The sequence below is a fragment of the Panthera uncia genome (genome assembly GCF_023721935.1).
Source record: "Panthera uncia isolate 11264 chromosome B2 unlocalized genomic scaffold, Puncia_PCG_1.0 HiC_scaffold_24, whole genome shotgun sequence".
Lineage (NCBI taxonomy): Eukaryota > Metazoa > Chordata > Mammalia > Carnivora > Felidae > Panthera > Panthera uncia.
The window spans coordinates 115,988,696-116,006,622 of NW_026057580.1; the positions used below are offsets into that span (position 1 = coordinate 115,988,696).

Below are 17,927 nucleotides of genomic sequence, written 5' to 3' on the forward strand. Positions count from 1 at the left end.
TCACGGACCGCAAGATCATGACCTGAGCCGAAGTCGGACGCTCAACCGACTGAGCCCCCCAGGCGCCCCGTGACAAAGAAGTTTTCTTGGTTCTCTTCACTTAACTGACTTTTCCTTCTTAATCTCCTTTGCTAACCTTTCCATGTCTTCTCCACGAAACAGCTGGAGTGTCCAGAGTTTAGTGCTCAGACCCTTTTTCTCCAAAGACAAACTGCCTCAGTGATGTCGTTTTGTCCCCTGGCACTGTCCACGAGACACCGTCCCCCAGGAACCTCTATGTCTCCAGCCGTGACCTTTCCTCCTGGCTCAACAGAAGCAGCTTCTTTCTAACCATCTCTGTGATGTCTGTCTGAGAAGTCCAGTCTCACCGGCCTCACTCCCCGACCCCCGTCCTGCTGCCCCCCCCCCCCCCACCGCCGAGTTACTTGTAAAGAAAAACTTCTTTCTAGCAGGTGCTGACACCAAATGAGCCAGGAATCGTTCCTGAGCCCTGTCTTCTTACCACAGATAGGCCGTGAGCAAAGTCTGTGAGCTCTTGCTTCCTAGTACGCCTGACGAATGCTCACACCCCACGGTTAAAGCCCGCACGCCATCCATCACCACCCCCTGCCTGTACCCCCTAAACTACCGTCAAGCCCTCTGTGCCCACGCTCTCCCCACTGTGTATACTCTCAGCCCAGCAGCTACGGGGACTCGCCTGATATTTAAGTTAGACTGTGACCCAGACACCTGGGTGTCTTAGTCAGTTAGGCACCCAACTTTGGCTCAGGTCATGATCTTGTGGACCGTGAGTTCGAGCCCCTTGTAGGGCTCTGTGATGACAGCTCAGAGCCTGGAGCCTGCTTTGGATTCTGCGTCTCCCTCTCTCGCTGCCCCTCTCCTGCTCGTGTGCGCTCTCTCTCTCTCAAAAATAAACATTAACAAATTTGTTTTTAAAGTTAGACCGTGACCCAGTGGTTTCCAATCGTTCTCAGAATTCCACCCACAGCCTGTGCAGTGAGTTCCCAGGTCTGAACCCCCCTTCTACTCCAGCCCCAGCCCTCGCTGCCCTTCTGCCCTTCGTCTCCTCCTTCCGGACGGTTTTCTTATTCCCTCCGGTCTCTGCTCAAGTGTCAACTTCTCAAATAAACTCCCCCGACCACTCTCTGTCTACAAGTTTCTTTACAAAGGGAATTCTCCCTTAAAACCGTATTACAGATGCACTGTTTCCAAGGAGTTACCTGTCCCACCTCACAGTCTCGGCGTCCTGCCACAATGGGTCTGTAACGTCAAGTCACAGCTGCCGCCTTCTAAAAACCTACTGATAATGTACCCTTTGTCTAGAGAGCGTCGGCCAGACTCTAAGGAAGCATTTTGAGAAACTGTTTTAAAAGTATGTTTCACCAGAAAAGAGAGGACACAATCCCTCTACTCAAAGATGCTTTGCCCAGAAAGAGGTGCACTGAGGATACCATGACACGGTCATTATCTGAATCCGAGATGTCTTGCAGCGATACTTTGTGTAACTAAAATACACAGAAACGTATTCAGTAAAAAAAAAAAAAAAAAAAAAAAAAAAAAAAAAGGCCACTCTTCGCCTATACAACTGTTCTACCCAAATATAACCTAGTTTATATTTAAAGGAGTGGGATGCGATCGCCAAATCGGTTATAGCACCGCGGTAGGAAATCTCTGTATCTGGGGACACTGGAGGCAAAGGAAGAGGGAGAAAGGAGAACAAGGGAACAGAGTTAACATCCTGACTAAGCCGAGGTCAGAAATACAATTCTAACTGTTGTCAGCACAATAGAATGTCAGGAAAACACCCAGATCGGCTACAACCACCCTATTTCTTTCCCCACCTCCCTCAAAACAACACCGAAATCTAAAATTTCTTCAGAATTGTAAACGCTAAACTGAGGGTAGGCATTCCTTATAGTTTAAGTCAAAAACCAAAAAGGACGACTGGTGAGCCAACTGGAGTTTCCTTCCCGACCGTCCTGATTCACAAAGTGCACAGAGCTGCTTCAGACATGTGACAAGACAGTGGCACCCCAGCAGCTTACGACCCGGCCCGCGCTCGCTTCTCAGCCGCCCTCTTTGTCCTCAAGCATCACGTTTTAGCCTTTGCCGCTCCTCCCGGGGGATACAGAAGCTCCAGGCTGACCCTTCCGGCCCCTGCCACACCTTGGAGCACCCAGACTGGGGAACTTCCCACTTGCGAGCTCTGGTAACCGTGGCGGTCTCCGGTCCAACCCCGTAGAGGTTGCTGTGGACGGAGGGGATGGTGCCCAGCCTGCAGGGATGGCCTGGTCATTTTTGAGCTTCCTTTCTTCAAGATTTTCAAAAGTAAAGGAAGATACCTGTGCAGGTGAGCCTACGAAGAGCACTTCAGCTTGAGTTTTATAAGAGCGATGTCTCACCTAAAGTCGCGTCCAACGCAATTCAAACTGAGTATTTCCACTACTGAATCCACGTTTAAGATCTTTATGGATACAGTATAATTAAAATGTGTTTCTACGTAATTCGTTATGACTCTGCAGTCCAAGCACAGCATGCTCAGGGCTTTCGGTACTTGTGCCCCATCAACTCTTATGTTTGCTAGGTCTCTTAAAGCTCCCCCTAAGTCATTTCTCTTGGACGTGAAAACGGCGCATTTAATGTTTCCTAAAAGTACGGAGGAAGGTCACGTCTTGAACACACAAGTGGTCGCCTCCTGTTGTCGCAGAGAGAAGGTGCATGAACTCAAAGGCAGGGGACGGGCAGGTAACAGGCACCTTGCGGGGGAGCGTGGGGAGGGGACCTCCGCACCTGGGCTGGGAAAACGCCGTGCCGGTCGGTGTCGGCTTCTCTTACGGTTTCTCAAGAGAAGCCAGAAATCCAGTCTTTCCACGCAGTCTCTCGGTGCCTCATGCTGGCAACGCATTCAGAAAACCCCATGAGCATGTGCAGGCCAGACGAGACGCAGCTGTTGGCCGTGCATGGTTTGGGGCCTCCAGTTTCCAACCGCTCATGAGCCATGCTCCGGAGAGGACAGGCAGTGCTCGTCGTTCTGCTTCTGGTGCTTGAACATGTGAGAGCACTGCGGACACGTACGTCCGAGAGTATTCATTTCCCACACGGGGGGAGCAGGAATTGTATTCGCGTTACTTACCCTGCTGACTTCCTTAGGAGCCGATTCATCTGGGGGAAAAGGAAGGGAAAACACAATTAGAGACTCTGAGTAGCTTCTGAAATGCAGACTATGTCATTCACGCTCAATAAACTAGAAGGCCGTCTGGCTATGCTTCCTATTACAAAATCTAAGAATTTGGCCTCCACCGTCCGTCAAGTAAAGGTTACACACGATGGAGTTAGAGGTACGTGCGAAGCTGGAGGGAAAATGAAATACCACGGGTCATTTTCGAGACTGCCTCGTTAGAGGCTCTGAAACCGCAGTGTCTGCAAACAACCTTCTAGATGCCACAACCGCACGGACATCGCAAGTGACCCTTAACGTCTGTGCTGCCGGGTTAATTACAGCATTCCTTCCCTGCTGGAAGAGGACGCGTCCCCGCACGGCACCCTGGTCGAGGCTCGAAGACCCCGGTCCACGATGCCGCTCTGTACCGTGGGTCCCGGGGGCGCTGGGGGCCTGCCTGGGCCAGCCTGTCGGCAGTGTTACCGCAAAGCGAGCCTGGTGGATGGGTGGCGCCTGGTCTAGGTGAGACGCTCGGAAGGGCTCTCCCCAGGGGGGCTGGCCACGTGACCTAAACATGCCTACGTGGCCAACAGGGTACAAGGAGCAAAGTGGCCAAGACGCTGCTTGAGGTCACTGGTTCCGACCCACAGCACACGCATGTGGCCCTCGCAGAGAGGGACTGGACCGGAGCCCTCCCTGGGAGGCCACCCGGAATTCAGTGCTACTGCCGACTCGTGTCCTCACCAACCGGATCGTGTCTAAGTAGCAACATTAGCGCACACCGAACACGCCCCAGAGCTCGTGTGCTCCGTTACTCGAAAGCACGGCCGGACTTATCCCGACGCTGGCAAAACCGCGCCCCCCCGAGTTCAAACGGGGTTTGCGCTTCCTCTTTCGACATCCTTACGAAGTAAACGGCTGAGTCCTGTCGTTTGCTTTTTCCTCATCTTTCTCCAATTCGCTGCTTATTTCCACAGATACCAAGTCCGGTGCCAAACCGCACGGCAACCGGCAGCCTCCAGACTGGCCCCTGAATCCGGTATCTGCCCTGGCGACCGTACTCCACACGCACACACACGCACGCGCACGCACAGAAACGCACACACGCATGCGTACAGCCACGCACGCGCAAGCAGGTGCGCACACGCGGAGGCGCACAGGAACTCACCCACGCACGCGTACAGCCACGTGCATGCAAGGCACACCCACACGCACCCGGGCACACGCGCACCCGCGTCCGTCCTGTCCCTCAGATGCTTCGGAACGGAAAGGCAATCAGATTTCAAAGCTGGCTGCATAACGACTTCACCTGGGGCCGTTCGGAAATGACCAAGTGTGGCCCCCTGGGGAGCAGATGGGCAACACGCGGCCCTCAGTTTTGCAAGTATTCCATTAATACGCACTTGTTGACGACGTATGCCTTCTAACTGTTCCCTAGCGATTTGAGTACTGCATCTGATTGCCCCGAGAAGATCCCTAAGCAGGTTACAGGAAAAAAACTTACGTTGCCCTCCACGCGGAAATGCCATCACCGCAGTAGTCAACCTACTCTTCGACTCCCAACCCCTGACCTCTCCTGAAGCCCCCTGGAGACGGGAGGGACCGTTCGGTTTGATCATTACCGCCAATTTCTTAACGGATTCGAAAGGGACGAAGGCTTCTACGTTTTTAATTTTTATCTAAGACGTTCAGTAAGTGTGGGCAAACGTCCCAATGGATTAGGAAGCACATAATGAAAAGCAGCCATTGTACAAACAGGTTTCCTCTCCGGACCGAATGGCCTTCCCGACTGTGGCACGTGGATCCTTCCCCTCTCCAGTCATCAGAAGATCTGAAGGCTGGTTCAGATGTTCCCTTTGGTGTCTCCTTTAGTTGTACTTGGCACTTCTCCAACTTGAGCGTGCGTAAGACGCTCCACCAGGATGTATTTATAAAAACCGACTAGTGTTTGCTTCAGGGGCAATATAAAGTATTTGAAAGAAAAATTTTACCCACAGCTGATTTCTAGGTTCCCACCATACGCACGGATTCACAAATGTACCCCTATCTCTTCCTCCGACTCAGGAGTCAAGTTTTGTTAAATGGATGTCATATCTACTATACTTGGGGAACGTGGTATTTTAGCCGAAGAAATTGATGGGCACAGTGAAATCTGCTGGAAGAAGGAAGCTGCTTCCTCTTTCCTAAATGCGGAATATTCACGTAGCTGAACTCTCTTGCCCAAAGAAAATGCACACACGTGGAAGAGAGCTCTTAGAATGTCTCCCTTGTGGAAGAGTGGTGCCTCAAGGACAGAGACCAGGGGCTTGGGGCATGGACCACCGTTGGAAGCCCACACCCGCAGTCACCTGGGACACTGCTTCGGGCAAGCTGGCCGACTCCTTCGGCCACCTTACAAGTCTGAACTGAAAGAACATCCTGCCGACATAATTCGCTTCCGAAGAACAACTTTCCCCACAAAGACATTTTCAAAGGAACAGAGCAGAGAAGCGCCCCATCCTCCTCATGCAAAACATCTCACGATCGCAGGGGAAGAGCCCAGGGCTCAGACTGTCTCCTGAGAGCCCACGACTGCCATGTCTCGGTGCCCTTCCAACACGCACTGAGGACTGAACTGTCGCCACCACGGAGCACAGAGTTCAGCAGGAAAGCTTGTTTTAAAATGAAAGGTGTTGGGGACCATGGAAAAGTAAGGAACTGCCATGGATGCAAGAGTCTGAATAATTCACGAGCATCGAATTAGTAACAAGAACGTTCGCAAGAGCAGATATGGATTTTTACGCAGCTGTAGGGGTTCGATTCACATTTGTTTATTCAACAGATATGTACCACGGAATGGTTATATGGCGGGCATGATCCCTGTTCTCAAGGCGCTCACACTCTGGCAGGATAAATAAACAAGAAAACAAAACCTAATTTGAGAGCAGAATTGTTTATAACTGTTTAAAGAGACACTTGTTTTTTAACAACAGGAGAAAAAAAAGAAAGTATCTTCAATCTCAACATTATTTTAGTAAGTTTTCAATGTCTTAGGAAGAACAGCTCATGGAATAAAAAACCGAATTTCATTTCTATAAATAAATGTTCCCTTTGCTTTCTCCTTTAGTTTTGTTTGGTGCTTCTCAAACTTGAGCGTGCATAAGACGCTCCACCAGGATGTATTTATAAAAACCAACTAGTTTTTTGCTTTAGGGACAATTTGAAGTATTTGATTCATGGGGATTACCTTCATGGGAAGTAGTTAACTTTGACTATTTTATAAATCTTTAAAACTCTGCATCCGTTCGTACTTCCATTTTTGTGATCACTTTTGCTATTTCCTTGATATGAAGCGGGATTTCAGGAATGAACACACACATAATTAGAACGTAAAGGAACTTCGACTATGTGACGGCTGATTTAAGTTCTGTGGCTGCTTATCATGTCCTTCTTTACTCTGTGGTTAGCCTGTGGCTTTATTACTCTATGTCCAGAGAAGGTATTTTGAACAATTCCTACTTTTTAAATTGATTGATCATTTCCTTGAGTATAACATACACTTTTACTAAATCTTCCTTGGGTAAGTTCTCTACTTTCAGCGCTCACTCTACTGGAGAAGACAGAAGTCCAAGATGTCACAAATTGGTATTATGCATCCGGAGAAGAGACACAATGACCAGAAGTGACAGAAATTGGTGTTCTCTGGAAGGACTTCCCTGTGCCTCTATCACTTTGCCTTCTGGGCTTTGCAGGCATTCTAATATTCCTAAATGGAGCATATCTGTCTTCCTATTATGGAAAATACTTAGTTCCTGTGAAAATTAATACGGCCAGCCATCTTTTCAATATACAGTTGATCACTGAACGTGGGTTCGAACTGAACAGGTCCACTGATAACATGGGTGTTTTTTTTTAATAAATACAGTGTAGTTCTGTAAATGTATTTTCTCTTATGATCGTATAATATTTTCTGTTCTCTAGTTTACCCTGTAGTAAGACCACCGTACATCCATTAACTTACAAAATACGTGTTAATCTACTATTTACAGGATTAGTAAGGCTTCTTCTGGTCAACAGTAGGCTATTAGGGGTTATGTTTTCTCGATGTTCGACCACAGTGGGGGTGGGGGGAGGCAGGTCGGCACCCCGAAGCCCCTCGTGGCTCAGGAGTTGGCACGGCTCCCTTCAGCCTCCTCTGGCCACTTCTGGCATTCCGCAATAGCTGTGGCGCTGTCTAAAGTCAGCTGTCTTCTTACAACAAAGCACTCTGAATGATTCCATCCCCAGGCATTTATCAAGCACCTGATGCTGCCAGACGCTGAATAAACGTCTCAGTTGGCGCGGTCTGAAGGGAAGGCCTTACATCTCACGGCTTCGCGACATCCACCTGCACAATGACCCACCCCAGTGGGTGGCGGGAGCCGGCTCCAAGTCACGGGGGAGGCAAATGGAAACCAGCCGACCATGAAGCCTGCTCAGCCTAGGGGCTCCCACGCTTGCGAGTTAATTTCCTTATTTCTTTAGCCAGTTTTATAAGGTAAAACTAAAAACACTTCAAAAAAGCATGAAGGAAATGTAACGAGACGTTCGTAGGATATTACGTTTATACCACTCAATTAATACACTGCTACTTAAAATAAAGGCTTCAGAAAGCTCTTCCATTCCTATCAAAAAATAAACAAATTCCTCTGCTTAGGATTGAAGTCCTCACAATTTGGTTCTGCTCTCTTTTTCCCACTGGAATACACAACACACAGGACTCCCTTCCCGCCCCAGTAAGACTGGTCTTTCCAGAGCCCCAAGCAGGATTTGCTAACTCTTAACTCAAAATCTTCATACCTTCAAACCACAATTATTGAGTATCCCCATTATGTGCCTGGTACTATTCTAGGTGCCTACAACACACCTCAGAACAAAGGAAAAAGACGACGATCCCCGTCCTCATGAAGCTTAATTCTAAAGGCCGGAGGGAGTCCATAAACATGATAAAAAACTAAGTTATACGGCCGAGTTCCAAGTAGTCCTGCCTCAAAGTGGGAACAAAGCAGAGCAGATTAGGAAGCATCAGAGAGCGATGGGAAAAGGGTGGGAGCAGCACTAAGAGCAGCACTAAGGTGGTCAGTGTGGGCCCAGGGCGGGCGGGGAGTTGTAAAAGCAGCTACCTGAGGGAAAAGCATTCTAGGCAGAAGGATCAGCCCGAGCAAAGCCCCTGAGACATGAGTGTCCCTGCAGTTTCTTGCCGCCAAAGTTGATTCCCCCTTCTTTCAAGAATTAGCTCCATTTGGATTTCGCCCATGAGGCCCTCTCAAAAGCAACAGGCCCACCACATCCTTCACTGTTTTTATGCACTCCTCTCCTGCTGAGAAAGCAGAGTGCTACAGAAAAAAAAGAAAAGTGAAGAGAAGAGAAGAGAAGAGAAGAGAAAAGAAGAAAAGAAAAGAAAAGAAAAGAAAAGAAAAGAAAAAAAAGAACCTGCGAAAAAAATTTTTTAAAATTATAAATAAAAAATTATTTAGCTTTCCTAAAACTCTTACAATGTCTGTGCATTTTAGGAAATATCTTTATTACGTTGCTTCAATATCAGGGATGAGGAGACATGAGAAATCCAAAGCTTACCCGTCTTACTTATCACAATGCAAAGTCTATAGCATCTATACGGTCTGGGAGTTTTCTGAGAATGGGAGAACCATCCCAGGACGCACTGGTCACCTCCAGATTCCCAAGATTCTCCAGACTATATGTGATTCCATGCAGTCTAGCTCATCACACGCTACCATGTCAGCAGAGATCTCAACTGAAAACCGAAAATAGTAGAAGATCCTGGCACTAAATAGATGATAAACACTAAGACTTCCGAAAAAGGCTTCCATTTTACTGACTCGATCTTTTTTCAAATTGCAATCACAATGAGGAAAACTAAGAACAAGCTGGACGTGTGCTGCCCGAGTTTCTAGTTGTCAGCAAACCTCTGACTTCACTTTACCAATGTGTCTAAGTCACTCGTGGGTCTGCTGTGGCCTGATTACTACTAACCGAAGTCTCCCCTCTTCGGAATTCTCTAAAGCCGCTCCAAGGAAACATAGAGTAAGGACCGGATTATGTGGCCACAGAGTTGCCGCACGCTCACTGCACTCACTCTGCAGAACATCGAGTGTGCGGGAGACGGAGGGAGTTGAGAATTCTGCCTTTCTTTTTGAGTTTCTAAGTGCGATGAAAACAGCAAGACTTTTAAAAGAGTCTCATTGTATTACAATTTTATCAAAAAAAATCCTCAGCATCTGGAGAAAGGTGAGGGTCGTGAGGGGTTCTCTTTCTGCCTGAGACCGGCTGGGCGGGGCAGCCCAGGAGACCCGCTCAGGGAGCTGGTCCGGCCAGGCCGGGGGGCAAGGTGGTCTCGGTGGGAAGAGGGCAGCAGGCCATAGGCAAGTGAGGGCGGCCGGGGTGAAGTTCACTTACATCAGGGAACTGCTTTTCTCTAGGAAAATGTTCATTTATATCGGACGTTGTGTTTTCTTTACCACCCAACGGAATAAGAGAAACCAGGCAACTGCTCAGTGCTCCCGAGATACTAACAAAAAATACTAGAACTGAAAAGAATTTAACTGTCCACAATTTTCAGCACACTGGCTCTTTCTTGTTACCACAATCCTACTTCTTCAACGTTTCTGGTATCCGTTAAGAAATTACGACTTTTAGGTAATTCTGTATTAAAAGACTTTTTAGTTTCGAAGGCAGCAGTTTATAGCAATGAATCATTGAGTGCTTACTGTCCCTTTGTCTGAGGCTTGTTATGGGTAACATTGCCTACAGTAGGAAAATAATAGGCCACTTCTGTTCATGCAGGATTAACTGCTACAGAAACTTCCAGTCATAAACAAGTAGAAACCCAGACAAAATACATGAAACAAAAGCTTTTAGACACTGGTCACACCAGGCAGTTCAACAGTCATCCCAGAGATAAAACATTTGAAAAGAACTTCCACGCTCATTCGGAATAAACACTGACAGCAACGAGGAATTTAATGGGATCTTGTTACCCTTACAAGGGTAAGAAACCTGTGAGAAACCTACAGGTGCTGCCATACCTGATGGTGAAAGACTTAAATCCTTCCCTCTCACCGTCTCTGTGCAACATTATCCTGGAGGTTCTAGCCGGCAAAATAAGACACAAAAGTGTGTGTGTGTGTGTGTGTGTGTGTGTGTGTGTGTGTACCTGGACAGGTAGACATACACATATAAACTTGTAAGTTGCATAAAATTCATATTACATGTAAATATCATATATGTGGTGTACAAGGGATTGGAAAGCAAAAAATAACACTCTTTATTCACAGAGGACGCGAGCCCTCGGGTAGAAAGTCCTAAGGAATCTTCCCCAAAACCCACTAGGATGAATCAGTGAGGTCAGTAAGGTCGTGAAACGCAAGATGAAAAAAAAAAATCAAGGACCAAATAGAGACACACACTGTCAGGATAATGCCAATGGCCAACAAAAGCCAAGTCAATTCAGAAAACTAATGAAGTTGGAGAAGCCCCACGACATCCCGAGAGTCTCTGCAGCGATTATCAGCCAAAGCCGGGTGGTACTTTTGTCCACATCCTCAGCAGCACTTATCTTTTGTCTACTTGGTAACAGCCGTGCTGACAGGTGTGAGGTCACATCTCATTGTAGTTTCTATTCGTACGTCCCTGATGATGAGTGATATTGACGTTCCATAATTTATATATGATTTTATTTCTCACTTATACCTCAGCAAAGCTGAAACAAAAAGAAAATAGTGCAACGGCACGAACATAATGACGGACATGGAGTTCAGTGAGCCCCAACAGAATCCAGAAATAGACGTATCCAGACGTGATTTTTCTTTTTTTTTTTTTTTTTTTTTTCAACATTTTTTATTTATTTTTGGGACAGAGAGAGACAGAGCATGAACGGGGGAGGGGCAGAGAGAGAGGGAGACACAGAATCGGAAACAGGCTCCAGGCTCCGGGCCATCAGCCCAGAGCCCGACGCGGGGCTCGAACTCACGGACCGCGAGATCGTGACCTGGCTGAAGTCGGACGCTTAACCGACTGCGCCACCCAGGCGCCCCCAGACGTGATTTTTCAACACAGCTACCAAAGTGATTCACTGGAGAAAAATCATCTTTTTAACAAATGCTTCCGGAAGAAATAGATATTCATGTGGAAAATAACAAAAACAAAAAATTGACCCTTACCTTACATCACATATACAAGTTTACTTGAATCACTGACCTATATACAAGAGTGAAAACTATGTAACATAAGAGAAAATCTTGAGTTAAGCATATTTCTTGGATTAGAATAAAAAACTATAAAGGAAAAAATGACAAGACAGACTTTATCAAAATGAAATATATTGGCTCTTCAAAAAGACTGTCGAGGAAACAAAACGACCACAAAATGAGAGACACAGAGGATTACAGATCTAACAAAAAACTTATACCCAAAATACATAAAGTGATCTTACAACTCAATATTAAGATAATGAATGTCCCCAATTTAAAAATGGGCAAAATATTGGGACACCTGGGTGGCTCAGTCAATTAGGTGTCTAACTCTTGATTTCGGCTCAGCTCACGACGTCACGGTTCGCGAGATCGGGTCCTGTGTCAGACTCTGTGCGGACAGCACGGAGCCTACTTGGGGTTCTCTCTCTTCCTCTCTCTGTCCCTGCCCCATGCATTCATTCTCTCTCTCTCTCTCAAAATAAGTAAACAAATAATAAATATAAATAAATACAATAAACATATATAAACATATATTTATAAAATAATATAAATCAAAATAAATATAAATCAAAATCAGCAAAACATCTGAACAGATGCTTCACAAAAAAAGACCTAGAAACGGCAAACGAATTCATTTCAAAAATGGCCAATGTCTTCAGATATTTGGGAAAGAAATGCAAACTGCAGCTACCATAAGACACCATCCACACCCATTAGAACATAAAGGAAACGGGAAACATGGGAAGCAACCGGACGCTTGTGAGTTGCTCAAAGTGTGCTCTACCCAAGTAACAAAACATCCCTGAGCAACAGAAACGAACAAAGCAGCACACCGGTGACCCAGAGACGCATTACGCTAAGTGAGGGAAAGCACACACGAACACGACACACCGGATGATGCATCTCCCGGAAACCGTGGAAGCAGGACGAAAGGCAGATCGGGGGCCGCCGGGGACTAGCGGCGGGGGACAGAGGGGAGACTGGCTGCACAGGGGGACACGGAGACATTCTACGACGGCAGAAATGTTGACGTGGTGGTGGTCACGTGAAACCTCAATGAACTATATATACTTACAATCGGTCAGATTTACCGTACATAAAATATACCTAATAAGCCGATTAAGCAGAAAGCGGTGTCGTGGCTTTAGCTCAGGGTGAAGCCGTTCTTTGCTCCACAGTTGGCTTGTTTTCCCTCAAGACGCCATCCTGACCAGAATGCCCTCTTGGCCCCCCCACTTCGGGGCCAGCCAGGGCCCTGGGGAGAAGGGAGGGTTGTGTCCCGCCATCCCCTCTGTCAGTCCCACGATCACCAACCTGGAAGTCGTCCCTCTGTATTTGCTAAGAACCTCACGACCTGACCGGTTTCATTCCTTTCCCTCGAAGCTGCCTCCAGTCATTCCGCAGGGCTCTGACGTCCACGCGGAAGAACACACAGGGCAGAAGACGAGCAAAACCAAAGGAATTTCACAGGGAAGCGTAAAGTCGCTCTGGCAATAGGCTGTCAGATTCAGTGAGGGTTTCAGGCAAGACGCAGGGCTGGTAGCACGAGCCAGAGCCCGAATGGAGGCCTAGGAGACAGGTGAGAGCCTCTGTCCCCACCCTTTGTGAATTAACAGGCTCTGAGACACGGCAGCCCTTAGATGTCTGACCAGTGGGTTCAACGGAATCCGGAGGACAGTGTGGGAAGGTCAAAGCCTATTCACCATCACTACCACAACGTTCTCTAAATTCCCCTACGTGCCCAGTTCTCTGATGCAAGAAAGGAGTTTGTTAGAAGCTGCCCAAGACTGGACTCTTACATGCACACCTTGGAAAACAGGTTGGCAGCTTCTGAAATCCTAGTCCTGGGTATTTACCTAAGACTAAGTATGCAAAACACCAACTTTCCAAGAAACACCAAGCTAGTGCAAAAAAAAAAAAAAAAAGGTTTTAAAGTAGAACTGAGACCTTCAATTGCTAAGATTATATGTTTTCTACTACTAGTAGGAAATGGAATCCAGGAGCAAGAGGAGATCAGATAAACAAAATTACAGATGCTTCTGCACATGTAGGTCCAGGTCAATCTTAATGCTGCACTTACACAAGGAAGACTAAAGAATCAGCATGGAAGTCATTATTCTGTAACATCCCTTAATTATAATCAGTTATAAAAGTGAATTAAACCTTTATTGGCAGAAGAGTCTGTTGAATTAAAAAACATTGTGACTGTGCTTTTGTGGACATTGGTGAAAGAGCTGGTAATGGAATAATTCCAGAATCGTACCAAGTAGCGATTGGTAGAATAAGTATAGCCCAAGAAGAAATATTTTTTAGAATGGTATTTTCAACAACTTGAGAAAATAGCCACTAAACAGATATAAGAAGTCATATTCTTTTTTTTTAACTTGTTTTTAATATTTTTATTTATTTCTGAGACAGAGAGAGACAGAGCATGAGCGGGGGAGTGGCAGAGAGCGAGGGAGACACAGAATCCGAAGCAGGCTCCGGGCTCCGAGCTGTCGGCACAGAGCCCGACGCGGGGCTCGAACTCACGGACCGCGAGATCGTGACCTGAGCCGAAGTCGGACGTATTTTAATTTAAGAATATGACTTCTTGGGGCACCTGGGTGGCTCAGTTGGTTGAGCGTCCGACTTCGGCTCAGGTCATGATCTCACGGTCCGTGAGTTCCAGCCCCGCATCGGGCTCTGTGCCGACAGCTCGGAGCCCGGAGCCTGCTTCGGATTCTGTGTCTCCCTCTGTCTGACCCTGCCCCACTCCTGCTCTGGCTCTGTCTATCAAAAATAAATAAATGTAGGGGTGCCTGGGTGGCTCAGTTGGTTGAGCGTCCAACTTTGGCTCAGGTCATGATCTCGTGGTCTATGGGTTCGAGCCCGGGTCGGGCTCTGTGCTGATGGCTCAGAGCTGCTTCGGATTCTGTGTCTCCCTCGCTCTCTGCCACTCCCCTGCTCATGCTCTGTCTCTCTCTGTCTCAGAAATAAATAAAAACATTTAAAAAAAAATAATAAAATAATCAAAATGCGTTGAAGACCAATATTATGACCTCTTTCTATTAACACTATAGAAAATTAACCAAAAAAGCTGCAGTATTGAGTATCTAGAATTTAAAAGTAAGTATAGCATTTTTTATCTGAGATAAATGATAATAAACTCTTCACCTCTACTAAGAGCCTGGGCCAACACACTTGAGGTCTCTAAACAAACCGGCTGTGGTTCTGGGGCACAGGTGGAGCCAGGATCACAGGTGGATCGGGGGTTTCCGATCTGGCACCGCCATTCGCTTGTCACCAGAGGATCTGCAGCGTTTGGTGCTATTGCGATCTAAATTTTGGAGCTTCCGGTAGTTTCCAAACTTTTTCTAACAGGGCAAGGTTCTCTTTTCAAATAAAATCTCATATGGAATAAACCGACAGATTAAATAGGTGGAAAGAAACACGGTAGCAGATCCTGTAATTGGCTTAGTATCAATCCCAGCCTCCTGTAAGATCTCCTTCCTGCCCCGGAGGTTAAAAACCACGATGCCAAATTTCCTCGCGCCTGACCAGAGTTACCACTAATGTGAGACTGAGTTCAGAACTGAGTTGACGGGAAGACAGATGGGGGTAAGCTCCCCCCCCCACCCCCCCCGCCTTTTCTGGGAGGATCAAAGCAAAGACACATGGATCTATAGCCATTAGATTCCTGCCTCCCCGGGCTTCCTGGAGCAAAGCAAGTAGTTTGCAGTCCCCGGGGGAGGAGGAAACTCTAGGGCCTGGAAGTCTTTCTTGGTCACTCTTCCCACAGTTGGTCCCTTCAGTCCTTCCGATAATTTTTAAGTTGCTCAATATCTTTCTCTCTGATTGGTTCCTGTTACCTATAACCAAACCTTGACAGAAGTATTTTATCAGGAAAAATTCACTCTCAAAGTTACAAATTATTACCTATCTCATTATGAAGTCAACAAATGAGAAGAAGCTGTTTGGATGAAAATAAAAGTCTGAAACACACATTATGGAAGGCACCTGCAGTCTTACATCAGGCTCAGAATTACATTCATTTCTCGATTTTTTTTTTTCCTCAGAGACCCATAATGGTTCACACAGATAACAAGACACGAGAGAGAAAACACTGTTTCGGAAAGTGTGTGGTTGTCTCATAGACTTCCTTACAAATTCAAAGTCTCTTGATTGAAATGACTCAGAAACTTGACAGATACGTTTTACAAAATTTTCTTTCAAAGTTCAATCTCTAAACACGCAGCCAGTACAAACACAAATTTCTCATAACAAGAAACATACAAACACACAATAAACCAACTCTTGCGTATGTTTTTGTGATTGGAATATGTACTGAATTAACTTTTTTGAAAAAAACTCGGGCAGGGGCACCTGGAGGGCTCAGTCGGTTGGCCAGAAGTCCTGAAGCACTTCTGTAGAAGGACGGAATTAATAACAGCGTGAAAGCCACTACTGCTCACGTGATTCCATTTCCATTGTTTTTATGCCACAATTAAAGAGAAAAGAGAACGCTGCTAATCCTAGGTCTGTGAATGACTTATAAGATGAACCCCATTCAAATATAATAAGCACGGGGGGTTCAGGTGTGAGGCACTTGGCCCAGATAACCATGCGTTAAATCCAAGAACACAAGACTTACATACATTCCGGGCGCGTAAATTTCAACTCCCCAAATATTTCCCTGGGGTTGAAATGTTAGCATTTCATCTCTCTCGTTTACTACCGTGTAAACACTTAAATGTTTTCTGTTTTAGTTCTAAATAACACTCATTGGAATCCCCTGCTGTACGGAGATGTCATCTGCTGAGTAGATGACAACTCCTTAGGAAGGAAGGCGGGCCCAGCCCGGTGCACCCCCAGCAGAAAGTACGGCCCCTGCCCCACACTTCTCTGTCCCACACTGGCTTTTGTTTTCTCTGTGTTACTTGCTAATATACCATGCGCCCATTTATTATTTAATCGTTTGGTCTTCCCTCCATCCCCACCTACGGTGAAAATTCAAGGAGGGCAAAGACGTCTCTTGTGGAGTTAAGTTCAGCACCTAGAACTGTGTCTGATGCAAGGTAGAGGATTCTAAATGAATGAACAGCTGTTAAATGAACGGCTGTATATAACCACTTGATCATATTTATCCAGGGGTATAAATAGCGTATATAAGTTTATTGATAATTATGAACATTCATTCAATGCCTACCATGTTCTCAGCCTGAAATATCAAAAGATATATTATTTTCTAGCAATGAACCGAATCACACTAATTTAATAACTTCACACCTGCCACAGCACCAAAAGTACAGGATAAATGAAATCAGTAACATACAACAGACCTGAAGCCACTATTAGAGGAACAGAAAATTTAAACAACCCTCTGATATCAAAGAATTTATCCACATGTGGCATTACAGAGGCTTCGAATCTACTAGGAAATATTTTTATAAAATGCTGATAAAGTAATGATTTAAAATCAGCAGACAACTCAAATGAACATTTAAAAACATAAAAGCACGTAACCATTTCAGAAGGTTCACGGCTATAGAAATGGGAGCCGAGATCTTAATATAAAAATAACCTGGAGGTTTAGGACAAAATGGCACCTAATACTATGATAATCTTCTTAGCACCACCTTAGAAAACATAATGTTCACTAATGTTATAGCAGGAAGGAAAAAATGACGAGGAGCTTTGATAGGTGGGTTTTATTTTAATGCTGTGAAAGAATAAAATACTACATCCTGATATTTGTACACAAACAAGCCTAATACATGTAAAGGATCACCTCCCAGGATTTTATTAGGAAGTGAAAGGATTTCATTTCCTGTTAGATGATTACTCTTTTTCACCACACTGCTACCCTCCATGGGTGAATGAAAATGGTCAGCTACACCACCGTTTCTCTAAAACCTCATCAGCTTCAGTCATTAAATCCTTAGGCAAATAAGGAGAAAATATACATCCGTGGGCCCAACTATGCTTTCAACGAAAGAAAAATGTTTCATAGTTGCAAATTTACTTGGAATGGCAATTTTGACAGTTTAAGTCTATCTTACGTTACTTTAGCGTGATCTAAGTTTCTTAAAGTGAGGCACGACCTTCCCTGGGGCATCACTCCGTCTCCCAGGTACTGGTGAATGCTTCAAAAACAACTACTGAATGGAGGCAGGAACATCACTTGATGGCCCGCATTGGTTTGCAGGACAAAGGGGCAGTGAGAAAGATGCACGGTTACTAGAAAGTCTTCTGAACAAGATCATCGTCGTGATGGCAAGAGCGGCGGGAAATCCAGGAACACTTGCTGAGGAGGCCAGGAGTACCCTGGAACAGGTTTAAGGTAAGAAAGGAGGAATCGTGCCAATGTGATTGTCCCTCCCATTGTATATTCCCAGTTCCTGCATGTGCTGTCCTCCCCAGACATACCCTTTCTTTCAGCATTTCTGACTTTTTTTATTAAAAATCTTTTTAAAGTTTATTTATTATTAAGAGACAGAGAGACACAGAGTGTGAGCAAGGGAAGGGTAAAGAGAGGGGAAGACACAGAATCCTAA

General features: G+C 45.9%; 1 protein-coding gene across 8 annotated transcripts in view; it reads right to left on the reverse strand.

The window, feature by feature from the left end:
• Positions 1–17,927, reverse strand: part of PDE10A (phosphodiesterase 10A) — a 595,277-nt gene that overhangs the window by 110,949 nt on the left and 466,401 nt on the right. For 7 of the 8 annotated variants that reach the window (XM_049654571.1, XM_049654575.1, XM_049654578.1 and 4 more), the window contains one exon: positions 3,134–3,162. In XM_049654571.1, coding sequence (XP_049510528.1) covers positions 3,134–3,162 — 29 coding nt within the window. Of the gene's footprint in view, positions 1–3,133; positions 3,163–4,067; positions 4,372–17,927 lie in introns of those variants that run through there. The other variant, XM_049654576.1, reaches the window with a different exon arrangement.